This window comes from Nothoprocta perdicaria, unplaced genomic scaffold (assembly GCF_003342845.1).
Source record: "Nothoprocta perdicaria isolate Ctin4 unplaced genomic scaffold, notPer1 scaffold_31, whole genome shotgun sequence".
In the NCBI taxonomy this organism is placed as follows: domain Eukaryota; kingdom Metazoa; phylum Chordata; class Aves; order Tinamiformes; family Tinamidae; genus Nothoprocta; species Nothoprocta perdicaria.
This window is the reverse complement of record NW_020455544.1, coordinates 2,179,078-2,198,836: the sequence shown is the minus strand read 5'-3', so window position 1 is coordinate 2,198,836 and position 19,759 is coordinate 2,179,078. Positions and strand designations below refer to the sequence as shown.

At 38.8% G+C, this 19,759-nt stretch overlaps 1 protein-coding gene across 1 annotated transcript; it reads left to right on the top strand.

The window, feature by feature from the left end:
* Positions 1–27: 27 nt before the first annotated feature.
* USP38 (ubiquitin specific peptidase 38) lies at positions 28–17,709 on the top strand. The gene is made up of 10 exons (XM_026042628.1): positions 28–712; positions 1,663–1,798; positions 5,657–5,786; positions 6,048–6,149; positions 8,910–9,068; positions 10,603–10,796; positions 11,400–11,493; positions 12,327–12,433; positions 13,531–14,878; positions 17,170–17,709. Exons 1-10 carry the CDS (start codon positions 28–30, stop codon positions 17,329–17,331), a joined length of 3,117 nt encoding a protein of 1,038 aa, XP_025898413.1. The 3' UTR covers positions 17,332–17,709.
* Positions 17,710–19,759: the final 2,050 nt, after the last annotated feature.

Here is a 19,759-nt window from a genome sequence, read left to right as displayed (position 1 = left end):
CGCGGCGCGGCCCATGCGCCGGGCGCCATGGACAAGATCCTGGAGGGGCTGGTGAGCTCGTCGCACCCGCTGCCACTGAAGCGGGTGATCGTGCGGCGGGTGGTGGAGTCGGCCGAGACGCCGCTGAGCCAGGCGCAGTGCCACGCCATGTTCACGCTCAGCACGCGCCTCGTGCTGCAGGGCCCCGACGCCTTCCAGCGGCAGGTGGGGCGGCAGGTGCTCGAGGCCTACGGGCGCCACCACCGCGCCGAGTTCGAGGCCTTCTTCGACCGCGCGCTCGTGCTAAGCCTGCTGCAGCACGGCTATGGGCAGCTCAGTGCACGGGACCCCGCCATTCTTGACTACATCCAGGCMGGGCTGCGTCTCATCATGAGCTGCCCCTCGGTGCTGGAACTCTTCGAGGTGCTGCAGGTGGAGGCGCTGCGGCTGGTGTGCGAGCGGCCGGCGCCGCCGCTCTGCGCCCGCCTCTGCCAGCTGCTGAGTGACTTCCCTCAGTGCCTGCCCCACGGCAGGAAGCTCTCGCTYGCCTTCTGCCAGCAGCTTGTGCGCAGCATGGCCCACTTCCAGAGCCAGGGCAGCCGCGAGGCAGAGCTGCGCCTCTACGTCTCGCAGGTGACCCAGGTGAGCGCGCTGCTGCGCAGTGTCTGGAAGGCCAAGCCTGATACGCTGCTGCCCTCCCTGCAGGAGCTCTTCGCTGTCATCTCTTCTGCAGGTGAGCTTGGGATGGGACCAGAGCGGGTGGGGGGCTGGGTGGTGGTCACAGAAACAGGCCTTGCCACGGGCTGCAGGTCAGCGGGAACTTGGCTTCACGCCATCTAAGGCCTTTGCTCTCCCTGGTCGTGTGCCGCCGCTTGCTGACAGTCGAGTAAGCAAAGCAGTGGGTTATTCTGGAGTAAAAAGGCAGTGGGGGTGCAGTGGCTTATTTAGGATTTGCTGCGTGTTTCTGGGAGGTCTTCATGTTGTAACCCTATCAGTGGTATTTTGGAGCAGTGTTCAGGAGGCTCGCTAAGAAAGGGAAAGCTCCGTGTCAATGTTCTTCTCTTCTCGCTCCCCTCAGAAGTATAGCTTAGGCCTCAGCAGAACCTGGTCTGTGAAGCTGGGTGTATGTGTAGCACTATGTAAGACTCATATATTGTAGGAACAATTGAGCTCCTCAGTTGTTTACATGAGATGATGAACTGATCCTTTCGGACCTTACGGATCCATGAGTTACTGTAGTCGTTCTCAGTCGAAAACTGGCTTTGCAGTTGAAAGACCTAGGAAACTTAAGATACGGCAAATACCAGCAAATACTGGCTCCAGTAGATCTCTGTTCTTTTAACAGTAAACTACAGCAAACAGCTGTGTAAAAGTTTTTTTTTTTTTTTTTTACTTATCCTTAGAATAAAAAGTGCTTCTCAGTCCTTTTGGAGGTTGAGGAAGTTTGTAGACTGTCATTTCCTCACATGAGTATTAGACCAATAAAAAGAGCTTATAATTCAGTGGTCCTGGTGCTTAATCCATTTAAACCTTTTTGTTTTATGCTGATAGATACAGAGAGACTGTTATCTGTGCAATAAACCTGTTGTTTCAAAACATCATAGTGAAGCCCTAGGATGGGAAGCAATGTAACTGTTCCTGGGGCACTTTCTTTTTGTTTCTTAAAGCATGTTGTTATTACAGATACTTCATTTGAACCTTCCGTTGCACTGGCAAGTCTTGTACAGCATATACCATTACAGATGATTACAGTACTCATCAGGAGCCTTACTACCGATCCAAATGTGAAAGATGCAAGTATGACTCAAGCTCTGTGCAGGTATTATTTTTGGAAAGTTTTTTTAATTAAATAATGGTGTTTGACCTGTTAGGTTAACATTGATTTCTGATGCCACAACTATTATTGACTAGGCTTCAAGTTAAGTTTACTACCTCACTGTTGATGTAGCCTCTCTCTGATGCTTTGCTAGGCCAGAATGAAGGGGATTTGACAGAAATGTAGTGAAAACCGATTCTGTTTAGATGCTATCCTAGGTTTAGGGTAGATCCTACTTTGTGGGAGATACCTGAAACTTTACTGCACTTATGATTATGCTAGGACCCAAAGCTGCCTTCAGAAAATCATATTCTTTGAAGGGATAAGACAGTTAGAAATGAGATTTAGTGGTTTCTGCTTAGAGATTTTTGACTTTTCAAGAGGATTTGCAGGGGACCACTTCTTTTTCTATCTTCATTTAAGCCTCCTCAAATTTGTTGGATGTTTTTGGACTGGTAGAGAGTAATAATACAAAAACAGTTGCGTGTCATGCTTCCTGTCACTAAATCTAAAAATTAGTAAGCATTAAGATTAGAATTGTTAGTATCTTCAGAAATGTATACAATGCCAGAAAAGTGGCATAATAGTGGTAGTGGTATAAAATTGGTATAATAGGAGCTGCTATTTGCAAGTAAAAACTGCTTCTTAAAATTAGCTGTGTAGTGTTTTTYCCCCTGTACTTTTGGCAAGAGCTGAGCCATCTTACATGCCGTACGTCATTCAGCCTTTGAAGTGATATGTGATTTCAAGAGCTTGTATTTGTTTTGTGGAACTAACTTTTTAGTTCCCCCCTGTTATTTTTGGTTGTAGATACTCTCTTGTCAACACTGCATTCAGCTTCTTTTCTGCTCTTTCTACCTCTGGCTACCTTTGCAATAACTGCTCATTCTATTCTGGCTTTATTCTCATTAAGATGACAACACCACTGGAATATCCGGATTGCCAAACAACAATGTTGTCATCAGGTTTGCATCATCCCCACGAGATGCAGAGTTCCAGGTATCACAAGGCCCCTCATTAAGAGTCATCAGAGCTTTGGAAACTGCAAGTTAGAGGCCTAGTTACCCAGTTCCTAAGGATAACTTTCATGACATTGTAGAGCCAGTCTAAAATTGGATACAGATGAGGAAATCGCTGTTWAATAAATAGAATCTGTTCAGTAGGGGTTTTATTACAAGATTGATGTGAGAAGGGTACTTGGCATCAGTGAGGTATTGCTGGGTGGCTCAGCCGTCTTATGAAATCTTACCTGAAGCATCAGCGAAGAAAAGCAGAAAACCGTTGACTTCCCTGAATCTTACCACTACTTTGAGGGTTAACTTTAGACATCTTGGAGGAAGAGGTTTATCTACCTCTTTGTATTGTGGCTGGTATAGTTATGCTTCTTTGCATTTTGATCCAAGTTTTTTTTTTTCAGTAAGGGAAATGGAAAAGTTGGCTAAGAGCAACTGCAAACTTTGACCAGGCCTTTTCCCCTGTGGACAAAGATTTCAAGTCTTGTAGATGTTACTTGTTACTTGTTTTGTACCTGGGGGATAGGAGAGATAACGGTGCTTTTTTTTTTTTTTTTTTTTTTTTTTTTTAAATCTGAGATTTGTGCCTGAGCTGTTAGGATTGTTGTCTCACATGACTGAGAAATTCTGCAAAAGAAGTTGTTGTCCAAGGAAGCACAGATAGAATTTTTTTCTATACTGAGGTATTAGGAATATTAGGCACACAAGGTTAGGCAAACAACAGATCTGTTCATCCTGGGGTGAAATGAAGTTGCAGGTCCTCAAGCTCTTCAAGGTTGTCTGAATCTAGTGTTTGTTTTAACATGGGGCATAGTGATGATGTATGATCAGTGCCTTACCAAAAATGTGCCCGTTGATGACAGCAGACTATGAGCTGAATAAATAAGTTGAAATGCAGAAAGTATCTACTAACTGAAATGGATCCCAGTCTTTATCTGCCTGTTCTCAGATTTTAGGCTTCTTAGGACAGTCTTCAGCATGCCTGCAGATTGACTTCTCTTTCCTCCACTGGCTTTTGTTTCTGCTTTTAAGAGTAGAAATGGATTCAAGTGTGAGAATTATATATGGCTATCAGTGGTATAGAGAAGGAAATGGAAGCTTCTCTTTATCATGTTAAACATACTAAAATTATGGATGTTATCGTATWAGGGATAGTGGTGAGTAGTTTGATAGATAACTAAGCTGAAAAGAGATGACACTGAATAACATATTATGTGAGAAAGACAGTGGGATCCAAGAGTAAACCAGAAGGAGCCCTACTGTTTTTGATTTTTTTTTCTTSTTTTAAGAAAGCTTATTGAAAGGATACTTGGAATAAACATTTGATTTTAATATTTTGAGGAAATGGGAGTTTGTGTAAGTTCAGAGCAGGGATTACTATGTTGGCATGTTTCCTTCCAATTTCTCTCTGAAACTGATCTTTTCTGGCTGTGTAGATGATTGAAACCATCTTAAATTAAGTATCAGGAGTTTTGAGGCCTTATACAATTTGATATTGATTTTCATGTTGCTAGTTTATTATATGTGTTAGTTTATTACAGCTTGGTCTTCCAAGGAAAGAAGGAAGAAAAGCACTTTGTACTCCTTCACAATGTAGTACTGATGATACACAATTCCTCTTGTCAGAAAGAAACCATGAAGTTGCACGGCGATGTTGGTTTTCTCCTACAATTGCAAACTGAAGAGCTGTCCACTTAAAGCATTTTGATTCTATTTCTACTGATTCCTCTCTGCTTGTGATAGCTGAAAACATAGTACTATTCATAAAGGCTGCATGTGTACAGTGTGTGGCAATCTGTGTTCATACAGCATCCATGTTTGTCAGGGCACTTCACATTGTACGGTAGAAACCTGTTAACTGAGTGTACTAATATAAATAGTGACCATTTTATTAGACAATTACTTAGGACCTCCTTATCTACGTGCTATCACTTAGCCTGGTTATGAGCATTTTATGGAAGTAAGGGAATATGCTTCCAACTCCCCSTTTTCATTGAATCACGACAGAGCATAGGCTGAAAGAGGCTGCTGGGTTTGAAGTGGTGCCATTGTTGGAGTCAGACAAAGTGCTCAGGGTGTCCTGTCAAGTTTTTAAGATGCYGCAGCTTTACTAATAAACTGTTTCAATGTCTGACCACTTTTGTGATGAGAGGAAAATAAAAAAGTCTTCCCCCTTCGTATATGATGTTTCACCTGGCTTGAAGGAGGGGACTTTTAGGACAASTAAAGAAAATCCTAGTTATTGCTTAGTGAAATTGCCAAGTAAAATTATTAGGAAAAAATCAAGAAGCCTAAGTTCTTGTTTCAACTGGCGCTGCATTATGATATGATATATTTCTTAGATTTGCCTTACCTGACCTCTCTGTCTGCCTTATTTATCAATTTCATGCAAAAAAAATGCGTATTTGCTAATTCAGCATAGAAGGACTTTCTTTGCAATCCTTTTTCTTCTGTTGTGCATCTCTCTTTCTCAGAACTACCCTTTGTTTTGTCTTGAGTAGTAAAGTTTTACTAGAAAACAGAAATGTGTTAAGATCTGTAAAAACTGTTTTACAGTTCTTGGATGGTAAGAATAACCTGATGTTTAATTATGTATGCTTACATCATTTTTTTCTATCTATTTTCAATGTATTAAATATATAGTTATTAATTATGTAGCCAAGTGAATGAGAGAATCAGAATTACCTTATTGCTTTTCTAACATTCTTGTATTACTACTTGCGAATGTCTGTGTAAGTAGTTTAACTATTTGGTTAGTATAGGATGTACGTATAGGATACATCATTTATCTTGATCTCAACAAAAAAGTTATTTTATATATATTKTTTCCTTATCGTTAATCTTTCAGAATGATTGACTGGTTGTCTTGGCCTCTGGCTCAGCATGTGGAAACATGGGTGATTGCACTGCTGAAAGGACTAGCTGCAGTCCAGAAATTTACCATCCTCATTGATGTCACCCTGCTTAAGATAGAATTGGTATGTCCTGAAAGAATATTTGAGGTGGGAAGAGGGATTTGCAACAATTATGCAATTGCATGGACTGTTTTGTATTACAATGTATTTGTCTTAATATCCAGCATAGGAGAGTCAAGTCTCATATAGCTTTCAATTTTATGTAATGGTTCTGTCCATTTCAAATGAATCTAGATTTAGAATCTGTTTACATTCTTATTGGAATTTCACTTTCTAGACTTACAGTGTGTTTTTTATTTTTGTTTGTTTGGTTTTGTTTTTAAGGTCTTTAATCGACTTTGGTTTCCTCTAGTGAGACCTGGTGCCCTTGCTGTCCTTTCCCACATGTTACTTAGTTTCCAGCATTCTCCAGAGGCTTTTCATTTGGTAAGTTACTAATAAATCGTTTTCAGTTCTTTGAGGCATAATTCATATGTGATTTCTAAAGTAGATGTAAAGAAATAAAATAGATGCACTTAGATATTGCGTTTGTTTCAAGGTTCCAGAATCAGTTTTCTGTCATTGACGCGATTAGATTTTTCTCACTTTCAGTAATTGAACCTGTAACTTGAAGAACTTTGGTTTTCTTGGTATGTCCGTACTTGTAGCAGTAGTACCTGGGGACCATAGTTTTCAACCACATACCTCTGGAAAGCTGTTTTAGGTGGTGTGAAGTCTTACAGGTAAATTTGGGCTGTAGTTAGAATTTCAAGCAAAACTAGTTAAGGAAAACCTAGAGATTATGTGTTAACCATCTCTCCTGGGTAGATGCATGAGGCAAAGGATTACTTCATTTTAAGAATACGTTAGCTACCCTTTCTGTGTTTTGATGTACAAAGTGGCAAACTGAAGGGTACTGTTTTTTATGGCCTCTCCATCAAGTGCAGTTCTAGATGCTGCATACTTCAAGATTCACAATGCAGTTAGCAGATACCAGCRTATGATGGTGATAGTGGAAAACTAGTAGAGCAAGATGTATATAACGCTTTCCCTTTTCTCAAACTCAACGTCTAGCTTTAAGTTGCCTTTAGGTGGAATACAGGTCTTTAACAGCTGTAATAACAACTTGGTATGCTGTTTCTCTAAGTTATCTCAAAGAATTTCAGGAATCTCAAATCATTTGCTTTGATTAATGTCAGAATAGTTGCCTTGWATCTGATTTCAGTTTCTTCAATCTTGGCCTGGCATAGAAAACTGAATGACAAAGGAAATAGCCAAGTAGCCTTGAATATGCTCAAAATRTAAATATTTTATATATTTACTGTCTTGCTTTTTTTCCCCTATCCCTGAAAGAGACAAAACATTCATGTGAAAAATCTCAAGTATGAGACCAASAGAGTATTTATTCCAGGGAGAGACATTTGCTTTCGTAAGGAAAAAATCTRTGATAAGCTAGATGCAGTGTTGCCCAAATATCTGTATTGGGAGCTTCACCACATCAACATGGCTGTGTTCCCTCTGTTTTAAATGAACTACTTCACTGTCTGCTTGGGGAACTACTGCTTTTATTTAGTTTCCTACCTCATATCTTCGTGTGCTAAAGCTACTTCTGTATGTTATAATAAATAGCCTAAATATAAAACCGATAAATAGATATTAGGTAATGTAACTAAATTTATTTTGCAATTTATCTGAGTCATCTTCATTCCTTATGCTTGAGTACCTTTATATGAGCGTCTCTATTACAAAAGACATTCTGCCTTGTGCTTATGATGTATAAGTACTGCAGTGTGATATGCTAGAGTCCTGTGAAATTCTAAATTCTTTTGAAGTTCAGAATTTTGGTTTGACCTCAACCAAAAGCAGTATTTCAGGATATAAACAAAGTGTAACTTTCTCTTTTATGTGGTACGCTGTAAGTAAGAATTTCATTCTTAATTTGAGAGAACTCACAACTTGAACTTTTTTTACTCTTCCTCTCTGCTGTTTGTGTGCAAAATTATCATGTTTTACATCTACTTTATACAGTTTTAATTCCTGGAGCTCAGTAGGTCTGGTGAAAATGAAGTTGCATTGTACTTCTGTAGAATGAGAAGAGAGAAATTTAAATCAGTTTTCACTCTTGGCTTTGTTCTTTTGGTTAACGTAATCTCTGTTGTTTAAAAATTAAAGTTTCTTAAGTGTTCAATGCATTACAGAGTTTATTTCTCTTGTATACAAAAACATTCCTTTATAGCTACAGAAAAACTGATACTTGAAAAAGTAGTGTTTGTATATTGCACCTGGCTGCTATGTTTCAGGGTTTCTGAAGTGTAGTGTACAATTCTTGTAGTTGGCATAAGTTTCTATGATGTTTCTATTTTGCATAGAAACTTCGCATGAGTTTCTATTTTTGTTTTATAGTTTGCGTCCTTATTATAGAACGATTTGTGGGCAAACTTATGAGAAATGATTCTACCCACTTCCTCCAGAGTTRATCCTTTTTATTCACTTAGAAACTGGAAAAGGTGTCTGAAATATTCTGATCCACACTATGATTGTTATGATTGTTATTGTTATGATTTGCATTGAAATAAYTTTCTATTGGTTATTTTTTAAGACTTAATGCAGCAAATCTTATACTTAAAACTACAAAATTGTATTGTAAATAAACACTCTCTTTAAAGTGGAGCAGAGGGAGAGGCAGGGGTCAATATTACTGTTTTAAATCATGYGTCGTGGTTTGGACTGATCCCGAGATGGGTTAGCATTCCTGTGGGGTTGGGTGGCTGGGTTGGTGTTTTCCTCTGAGCACCAGCATGCAGGACAGTAGTTTTCTCACTAGATGGAGCTGTGACACAGTGTCCGTCTTGAGAACTGAGGGTGGGGGATTATGTTTGTTTTGGCTCCAAAGCATTAGATTCTGTTAAAATTGAGAGAACTTTCGTTTTAGAAGCTCTATCCATAAAATTAAAACTGGACTGTGAGCTGATAGTGGTGATAGCAAGGTGTGTGCTGTATTAACCCTAATAAGATGTGTACTTAGAACACTTGACTGCTTAAAACTTTAACTTTTTTTCCTCTGTTTCACAAAATACGAAAACTTTAGGGRCTGTTTGAAAGTTGTTACAGGTAAAGCATAATGTGTACTTTTTAAAGTTAAGTTGAAGAAGAATGGAGAAATGCTCAACTGCTATACAACTTTTTCTTTCTTTCTCTTCTGTTTAGATTGTCCCACATGTGGTCAGCTTGGTGCACTCCTTCAAAAGAGATGGCTTGCCTTCCAGTGCAGCTTTTTTGATGCAGCTGTCTGAGTTGATACACTGTATGATGTATCATTATTCTGGATTTCCAGAGCTCTATGAACCAATTCTGGATGCTATTAAGGTACAATAGGAATGCAAAGCTAGCAGGGATTTTGTTCTTGTTTTGCTTTCTTGAATGTGAAACCTAGAATCCTATGGACCCCATTTCTTGAGAACTTCTACTAGGGGATTTAACCACATCATCTAGTGTCAATTCTATACTTGAAATATGCCAGAAGAACTGGCTTGAATGTGTTTCATGAATCATATTTATTCCATGAGATGATTATAGAAGGTTTTAAGAAAAGTTTGAAATAAGGGCCTTTCTTAAAAATCCAATCTAATTTTTTCTGCTTTGTGTAAGTAGGAATATATATTTTTTTTTTTGCTGGGTTTCTTTTCAAGGCATTTCATTTGAAGCACTAGAAACTCTTCCAAGTTGTGTCTCCGGTTTGATTGTTTGATGCAGCAAAATGAAGCCATGATTATCCAGACATTGAATTCGCTTTTTTTTGTCTTTCAGTTATCTTGCAGATAACACTTTGTTGAGTGTTTGTTTGTTTTTAGCTCATTTCATATCTGAATTCTAGCAAACTTGTGATGTAAATACTCCCAGCAATTCTTTATTCTGTGTCGCTGTTATGATCCAGCTTCTTATGTAAGCTTGGAGCATTAGTAGCAGTGAAAAGAGAAAGATTTGTTAATGTTTGGGCAGAACTCTGAAAGATGTTAAAACAGAGTTACAGTATCTCTCAAATATACAGCAACATGCTGAATTTTTAAGTGTCTCTAAGAGTATGACAGGTGTCAATGCAATGCAAGTAGTGAATTTGGGATCAAATAAGGAGGAGGGATTATGAAATCCCTAAAACATAAGAATTTTCTTTGTGCYGGTTGGAGTTAGTTGAAGAGCAGGAAGAGAATACTGTCTAGAGTATAGTTCATTTGTCTGGCTCAAAAAAAAGAAAAAAAAAATCCCCACAAAGAAGCACTACCTCTTAGTACTGCAGTGGGTATTGCATGCCTTTACAGGTAAAGCATATTGGCCTGTGCAATGTTCTGTTGGGCTTTTTGTTTTCTTTTTAAAGAAATTAATTTTAAATACATAACGCACAAATTTTAAAAATATTCAGGTAATACTGCCTATTTATATAACAGCAATATTGCAGTTATATGTTTTGAGATTTAAAAACAAAACCCTATTCATTTTATYCTATTTTCAGTTTTAGTCTGTTGATTCCTATGTTTTGATTTGACAGAGAAGGGTCTCTCTAGCAGATGAGAGGATGCTTCAGAGTCTAATGTATGAAATTTGAGGGTCATTTTTCTAGTGGCAAAAAGGATTGCATGAATATCTCCGAGTGTGCCTTGAAGGAGAGCTTTGGCTATAACACATTTCACTAGCCTTTGACTGGCCACACRTTTGTGCTCTAGGTATTGGTCAAAGGCAACTCTAACATGTACAGACTAGCAGGAACAATGTGAGCCTGAAACTGGATGCCAGATGGCAGAGCAAGGAAGGATATGAAAGACTGCTGGATGGAAGTACTTGTTATTTGGAGGGGAAAAAAAGAAATGTACAAAACTTACTAAATGTGTTAATGTTTCTCTCATAGGAACTGCCCAAACCCAGTGAAGAGAAGATTAAGTTGATTCTCAGTCAAAGTGCCTGGACTTCTCAATCCAGTTCTTTGCCATCTTGTTTATCTAGACTTTCTGGAAAATCTGAAACTGGGAAGACTGGCCTAATTAATCTAGGAAATACTTGTTATATGAACAGTGTTATTCAGGCACTCTTTATGGCTACAGAGTAAGTCCTTTCTACCGGCTGTTTTCATTGCAAATTAGCTATTGCAGTAATTTGGTGTTCACGGAATGTAAACATGTCCCGGGTCAATTAGTTTCCTCACAAAATTTCAGAGGGTTTCTTGGCAGATAGTTACTGATTGCTTTTTTAGGATCCAGCTCTGTGGAATTGAAATTTTAGCCATAAAAACTGTTAGCCTTTTAACACTGATTTATTTGCAAGTTCAATTTCTTTAGTGTCTAAAGCTTTAGTAGTATGTCTTGGTTCTAGATTCCAGGCAAGTCTGGCCTTCCTCCCTCCGCTCTCTCCCCACTTGCTCCTTTTTAAGGTTAACAGTGATGCTGCTTTTCTGTTAACCTGGAAACTGGATCTTTGTCAGTCTTTAGTCTCTTCTCCTTTAAATGTTTAAAGAAGATGCATGCTTTTGTACTGAGGTGGTGGTTACTGTACTGCAGTTCTGCACTGCTGGGTGAGAGCAGAATCCAGGGTTCGAGGGGAAGGGGGTGTTTACCATTTTGCTTTCCACCACATGGAAGTGATTGTTTTTGGAATGATACTATATTTTTTTAGAAATCTATTGGGAAACTAATGTCCATCTCTCTTCAGTTTCAGAAGGCACGTTTTATCTCTAAATCTAAATGGATGCAATTCACTAATGAGAAAATTACAGCATCTTTTTGCATTTTTGGCACATACCCAGGTATGTCAGTTSACTGCATCTGTTGTTTTTAAATCTAAATCTATACACCAAAACATAGCAGCAATCTTCATAATGTCATGGAGTATTTTTGAATATTTTTAAATGTTGATGTGATAGATTTGGAGGGCAGTGAGACTACTTGCAAGTGATATGGATGAACTTGGAGAATCATTTATTTTGCCAGTGGAAATAATACCTTGGTTTTCTGTTGCTCTTAAAATCTTGTAGGGGTGTTCTTTGRGAAGCTAAAATGAGAAATCCAAACCAGACCTTACTCTAATATGGAAACTGCTGTTATGTAACTTTCTAGGAAAAACTATGACCTTCTGCAGTGATTCCCAATAAATTATTTTGTAGTTCTACAATAAACTTTGTTAAATGAAATGCCAGAATATTTTGCTAAAATGGGAAAGATGAGGCCTGCCTTTTTGATTAATTCCAATAAACATAATGAAAAGGGGATGAGGATGATTCACCTTAAATCAATATTAATGAAATACAGGTGTTTTTCCAAAGTCTGTATATGTGTGGAGGGGGGAGTAGAATTTAACTTGCCAGTGAGAATAGTAACAGCTGCTAGTTTTTATATATGCTTTATGTTCACTGTGCGTTTCATATTTGCTTGCAGGATCCTTTTATCCCAGTACTAAAGTGATTACTGCAAAAGTAATAGCTACTACTTGTCTTTCTCYTTCTATTTTGAAGTGGGAGTTTAAATATTTACATGTACCTTGTGCCATACCGTTCCTTTAGAATGTAGTTAAGAGTTCAGCCGTCCATATAAAGATAACCAATTTTTTAAGTAACACTAATGCAGCGTTGCCTGTTTACAGAGGGAGGCRTATGCTCCTCGAATCTTCTTTGAGGCTTCCAGACCCCCGTGGTTTACTCCGCGATCTCAGCAGGATTGCTCAGAATATCTCCGGTTCCTGCTAGACAGGTACAGTTATGGTCATGTTACTGGAAGTGAGTTCACTGTCTTGCCACATGAGATCAAACTTTTAATTAGGAGTAGTCAGCTAACAATTCCGTTGCATGACTGGGATTCAGGAACTCTAGGCCTGTTTTCTGGCCACTTTATTTTCTGTATGGTCTGTGAATCACTTCTTTTTTCTGTCTGTTTTATCTGCGGTAAAACCTAGATACTTGTCTTCATATAACCCAAAGCATGTTGTAGGGTAATATTCCATTTCAGAAAATTGGAATGTTAGTCACATTAGTTGTAGTCTCATTGTGAAATATATGTGGTTCCTGAGAACAATTCAGTCAGGCATCTGGAATTTCAAGTTGATATAGACACCTATACTTCATATARGTCAGGTAAGTCATGAAGAGACACATATACGTTTTTAAGCAGTTTAATATATAAATGAGTTTAAATAGATAAAATACCAAAAAAATATTAGTCGACCTCTTAATTTCAGCCTGCTCAGCATTTTGTTGAGACATGGTTTAAGCAAGATTGCTGCATGAGATAAACTTCTCCAGAAGCAGACTATCTCAATAGTGAATTAGTGTCTTTCTTATCTAACTGCACTTTTTTTTTTCTCCTTCCCCTCTCTTCCTCTTTGACGTAGTTTAAGTTGCTTCGCTAAAAAATCCTGACATTTTCTTTTCCTTTGAAACAGTCTGGTACAATACAAGTAGCTGCTTGTTCTCTTAAGAAATCTAACGTACAGAACCAGTCAATTGGCGAGCTGGTTATTAAGATAATATATAGGTATATAATATTGTTGATTGGATGTTTTAAATACTGTTGTTCACTGTATTACTATTGTGTCCTGTTGCCAATAATGAAAGCTGCACAGAGTGCCTGTTTGCGTTGCTCATGCTCCCTTTGGGCTAGGACTGAACTATGCAGTTCACATGACTTACACAAACACTAACAGCCCTCCCTTTCTATGCAAGAGACACTTAGCTAATTAAAAATAGCAGAACTTCAGTACAACAAATAAAAAATAAGAAGTCTTAAGTGGTTCRGCAGTATTTGTTGCAAAATAGTTATAGCTATTTTAGTTTCTTTCCTTTTGTCTTCAGGTTGCATGAGGAAGAGAGAACCTTGAGAGCACTGTCGTCAGCAAAGGCTGCTGAAAGCCTAGTGAGTGAGGAGGCCCAGGCACAAGAAACTGTCCATAAAGCCCATCTGTTTGCTGAAGCACCTTGTGCTGGAACTGAAGAGAGAACGTTGATAGAGAGAATGTTTGGAGGAAAACTCAAGACTAGTATATGCTGTTTAAACTGCAAAAGCACTTCTCAAAAGGAAGAAGCTTTCACAGATCTCTCGCTAGCTTTCTGTCCTCCGGCTTCCGTGGAGAATGTTGGCCCCAAGTGCATGGAACATTCTGAAGTGAAGGATGATTACGTGGTGCAAAGTAGTATCTTAGCATCCAGTGGTGCTGAAGAAGCAACTCTCACTAATTTGGAAGTAAATGGTGGATGTGATGCAGTTATGAATGAAGGAACCATAAAAAACTTTTCTACTGAGCCAAACTCTGGGAATACTACAAATTCTGAACTTAGTGGCATTCAGGATAATAAGGATATATCTCAGAGGCTAGTAGGTAAAAATACTCCATCAGTTACAGACTTGCTGAATTATTTCCTGGCACCTGAGATCCTCAGCGGCGAAAACAAGTATTATTGTGAGAAGTGTGCCTCTCTACAGAACGCTGAGAAAACTATGCAAATCATTGAGGAACCTGAATACCTCATTCTCACTCTTTTGAGATTTTCATATGATCCAAAGTGCCATATAAGGCGCAAAATCTTGGACAATGTGTCCCTGCCGCTTGTCTTGGAACTGCCAGTCAAAAGGGCAACATCCCTAGCTGTAGTTTCAGGAGGTTGGTCTGTTGATGTTGAGATTTCTGATTTTGGAGAAAATCTTGCTAAAAAACTGAAGCCCTCAGGTGCTGATGAAGTGACCTGCCCACAGCTTGTGCCCTACATGCTAAGCTCTGTGGTAGTGCACTCTGGTGTCTCCTCTGAAAGTGGACATTACTACTCTTATGCTAGAAATGTGACTGGTTCAGGGCCCTCAGGACTGTGCCACCAGTCCAAAGCTCTGTCTCTAGTTTCTCCCCAGAATACCGTGATAGCAGAGGAGAGTCCTTGTACTGTTGTAGAAAATGAGCTAGACACTGAGATGCCAAAAGAATGGTTTCTGTTCAATGACAGCAGAGTGACATTTACCTCATTTCAGTCGGTCCAGAAAATTACGAGTAGATTTCCAAAGGATACAGCTTATGTTCTGTTTTACAAAAAGCAGAATAACACCTGTGGATTCAGCACCAATTCAGCAAATGGACTCTGGGTAAATGGAGACCCTCCCCTACAAAAAGATCTCATGGATGCAATTACAAAAGATAACAAACTGTACTTGCAGGTAAGATGGAAATAGTATGTGAAGAATATCCTGAGACAATATAAAACAAAAAAAAATGTACTTTTTAATTGCTCTTGTATATTAGTCTCCCAAATGATGAATTCTGCTTCCCTCTTGATGTTGCTAGGCCGGTTTCATAGGTTAACCACAGTTAGATGGAAAGCATAAGACAAATATAGTTGAAACTTTGTTCTGTTGTAAAAAAATCTTTTTTTTTTTTTTTTTCTCCAAGTAGAGATGCTCAGATTGGTCCTTGGACCACTGAAGAGCCTCTCTTAACATAGAATTATGATCTGCTCATGTTGTCTTTCATTGCATTCTTAAATTACACAAAAGTACCTTGAGTATATTAAATACTTAACAGCGTTTTTGGCAGCCTGTTTTAGCTTGTCACAATTTATTGTAAAACTATGTTAGAATCACTGAAATGTATGACCAGGTGCTAGAGTCAACTCTTCCTTCCCTGCCCATGCTGTTTTCCCCCTTGGACCAGTGCTGCCAGCCTTGGTGCTTGGTGAAAATACTGCTGTTTGCCGAGCTATAGTCACATCTTGCATTGTTGATGCTAAGGGTATTGCTCTCCTCCTTAAAATATGGTTTGTTTTGAGCCTTGCTGCTCTGTTTGGACTGTGTAACGGTGAAGCTGTGTCTTGCTGATGGGCTAGCTGGTCCTGCAAGAGTTTCATGGAACTTGGGCATACTCAAATTGGAAAAGGTAGAGTTAAGTCCAAATTCAAAGAATAGCAAGTCCAAATTCAAAGAATAGCAAGTCCAAATTCAAAGAATAGCAATTCTCACTCTGAAAATCCTTTATAATAGCTGCAGATATTTTACAGAGAGTTGTTTAAATTGCAATGTGCTTTCTGCTGTTTTCACATTTTGTGGTTAAAGGATTTATGTACTTACCATTTTTTAAAATTATATATCAGCTCTCTCCTCTCTGTCTATGTACAGGATAATATAAAACATGGAGTCTTTAATGGCAATCTCAAGTAACTAATGTTTTCCAGTCAGAATTGCTGTGGCTTCCATCAACATATGAAAAAATTACTTGTCACGTTACAAACTTAAAGCCAACTGTGTGTTACTAATTTCAAATACTTAGGCAGCTGAATCATTAGAGAAAACTAATTTTAAGTTTGTTCAATGGAGAAAAGTGGTACCACAACTTCTGTGATACTGTCAACTTTTGTATATGTAGAGCCAGATATTGAACAGGAGCAGTGTCATCCATTCATGATACAAAGCTGAGTAGCTACTCCTCTTTGTCTATTTTTTAGTTAGTAGTTCCCTTGAAAGCCTTTTTCTTAAACAAAAACAAAAACAAACAAACAAACAAAAAAACAACAACAACAAAAAAAAACCAAGCAAACTTAGCTTCCGTAAAGAGGAAAAAACTATTCTGCAAACAGGTTATTTTCACCTACCATGGTTTATGTTTTTTTTTTTTTTAATTCTTGAATATTGGTCTTTTCTTCATTGTTCTACTGCTGAGATTCAGTCCTGATCTTAAATGAGACTATTTAGAAATGTTCAATTATCCCTTCTACCATTAATCAGTCTGATTCAGTGAATTGGGTTTCCATACTTTGAAAGTTCATGTATTTGCCTAAATTAGTATTTTCTCACTTTAGATGAAATCTTTCTGTCCTGAAAAAGCCTTTACTTTTAAAAAGCAGAATTTTAAACAAAATCTAGTTAATTGCTTTTTCTCGCTACAATTTTAGGACTTTTATTTAATATAGAGTTACCTGCAGGTTTATTCCTGATATTTATGTTATTTTGTAATATAACTTTTTAGGGTAAAAACACAACTGTTGAAGGTGAAAGGGCCCAAGGTTGCCAGTTTCCTAAAGACACAAAGTTTGTGCTGGGTTTCTACTGGGTCTGTCCATCTTGCTCTGTCTTCCTTCCTTTAACTTCTGAACCTGTTGGCTAATTTGAGACGGATATTAAAGCCAAGAAATCGCCATAAGGTTTGTAAATACTTAGCCRGAGAAGGAAAATGGTGTGTCTCATCCCCCAAGAGGGAAATGGCAGCGCGTTTCTCCCTGCTCGATGTGAGAAGCTGCAGAGGAGCTCACTGCAAGAGGGAAGTTGGCACGAGGAGGCTCTGCTCCTTCCTTGTTTCTGCTACTTGCAGGTACTTTTAACAGAACTGATCTTTTTTTAATGGAATATTTGAGACTTCCTGGTGTTGCAAGGCAGTGAGAACAGCAGTTAGTGAGTAGCCAGTAACCTGTTTGTAGCCCCGGGATGCTTTCTCAGTTGTCTGTGCGCTTTCGTTGCAGGAGCAAGAGCTGAGCGCCCGCACGCAGGCACTTCAGGCCGCCTCGGCCTCCTGCTCCTTCCGACCCAACGGCTTCGACGACAACGACCCCCCGGGAAGCTGCGGCCCCACGGGCGGTGGCGGCGGTGGCGGCTTCAGCACCGTTGGCAGATTGGTCTTTTGACGCCCAAGACACCCTGGGATACACTGGTTCCCGAGCGGCTGGCGGCTGCGGAGGACGATTAAAACATTGAACTTTGTCGACTCTTGTACCATGCTTTGAGACGTGGTCCTTGTTCTCTAAGAAATGTGGGGCTTTGGGGATCTTTTGTTTTATTTGAAATAAATAAGCGCATCATGGAAAGAAAAAAAAAAAACTACCTCTTAAAAATTCAGCTGTTTTTACAGTGAGAGATGCTTGCCCAAAAGAGAGAAATGAAGATTTTTAAGTAGTTTCTAATGATACTGCATTAAGCTAAACAAATGCACTTACCATCAGTTTGTATCATCCTTATCCACTGAATGAYGAAAGCTCCTTTTCTGCTCTGACAGTGTTGTTTTATGTGGAGATCCTTTCAGGTAGGCTGAAATGGCATATACAGTCAGTCTCCATTTAAAAATCTGGGACCTTTAAGGATTTCCAGAGATGATGCAATCTTATAATGAAGGCAATAACTTCAAATGTGACATGAAACTACTTTCCATAAGAAAAAAGAAAAATAAAATTCAATATATTTCCAGTATAAATATAAAGAAAAAAAATAGTTTGTAAATGTATGCTTTTCCAAGAAAAAAAAAGGCATGTTCTGTAGGAGCAGTGTTTCTAAATATAAATTGTTAACTTTGTAGCATTTTAATTGTTTTGAGGATTTTAAAATGATTTCAGGGAGTACATCTGCTGTGTATTGGAAGGAAGAGATTCTGTATGTGCCTTGCAGTACTGTAATATAAACTTTTCTGAGGCTGCAGAGAGGGGGGAAATTGTTAGTAATGAGTTTTTTGTGTTGTCAGTATTAGAAATGAATATGTTTTTGGAAAGCTAGTCTATTGCCAGAAGTCCCAATCTGGCAGTTATAAATACAGTAAGCTTGTCCATTATTTTTGATTCAAATAAATATATCCAGTGAGCTACAATCTTCCTGGCTTCCACTGCTGAGGAAAAGCTGGTCCCAGGTCCTGAGCCGGCGTTGTGGGAAGGCTGAGCGGCTCCCTGTGTTTGCTCCAGCCRAGCTGCTCTGCTCCCTGAGAGTCCTTGGAAGCTGCTGGTTCCCAGTGCTGCTTGGAGCAGGCAAGCTCAGCAGTGCCGCTCATGAGCCCTTGTGCTCGGAGAGAGAAGCTTCTGGCTGGCAAGTTGAGCTTTTCAGTGTCTCGGGAAGATCAAAGTCACCTCGTCTATGGAGCAATGTTTSCTTGTTCATTAGGCCAACAGAGGTTTTAATCTTGGCAGAAATAGAAACTTGATGTTTTGGATGTGCAATGATGAAAACAGAGGTGAAGGAGTTATGCTGTTGAATCTGGTGATTAATTTTTAACTTGAATAATCTTCTAATGAAGTGTATTTAAAGTATTCTTACAAAGTCCTCTGCTGTTTTGCTGTGGTTTTTACTTTAAATCTGCTAAGTGGCAAAGTGCATCCTTACAAAGCATGCAGATCTTGCAGGTGATAGCCTCACTGTGCAAAATAAAGAGATTTCCCAGGAAAATCATTTAAAATCAAAATCAAGTTGAGAAAATGTGGCCTTGTTTGTATAGTATCAAATACATGACTGGTAGTCTGCAAAGTAACATGGCTCTAGAACTGTTTTTATATTAGTGCTGCAACTATGTGGGTTGGTTTTGCTGTGTGTTCAGACCTTACTGCTCAAGGAAGTTAGACCAGCTTGTTTTTTGTTAAATTAGTTTTCATTCTTTTCAGTTGCTTCCCAAGTTTGTTCTACCAGTTCACAGTACCTTGGCCTTGACCTGTGCTTCCATTGCCTTTTCAGTTCTAGGTGTCCAGATYGGATGCTCAGCTGTGGAAATGGGGAGTGCTGTGGCACTAGTGGGAAGAACAGCCTCATTTTGTTTGCTTGGGTGAGGTCTCGTTGTAAGTCCACTTTGCCTTGCGATTCTGTAACTTTCAGAAAATGACTTTTTTATTTGCTCTTGGGTTTCTCAGCTAGCTAGTGCTGTTTTTTACAATGTCTTTATGGCAAGTTTTACTTGCCTCTTTCCTCAGGCTGTGGGAAGGACCCACTGAAAAGCTGTCTATTTTTTTGCATTATAATGGGAGTTTTTGTGTCTCACTTTACTGTGTTTAAAAAAAAAAAAAAAAAAGAGAACACTAAATAGAGGCAAGAGGAACTGTTTTTACTCTGTATGAAATCACTATTTTTTTGAGGTCAGTTTTGTTTTCCTGTTTTCACAGTAAAAATGCAAACTGTGTAGCCTACCTAAAAATAATTGGTGGCATGAGCTGGTATATCTCTTGCATTATATCTATTTTGTGAGGTTTCGAAAGCTTTTAGAAAGCTTTCTTCACCCTTGTTTGCGTGTCCTAAATTAGGTGTTAAATATGAAAATTTTATATCAGAGTMATGCCAACAGGGTTGGATCTACTTAAGTGTATAATT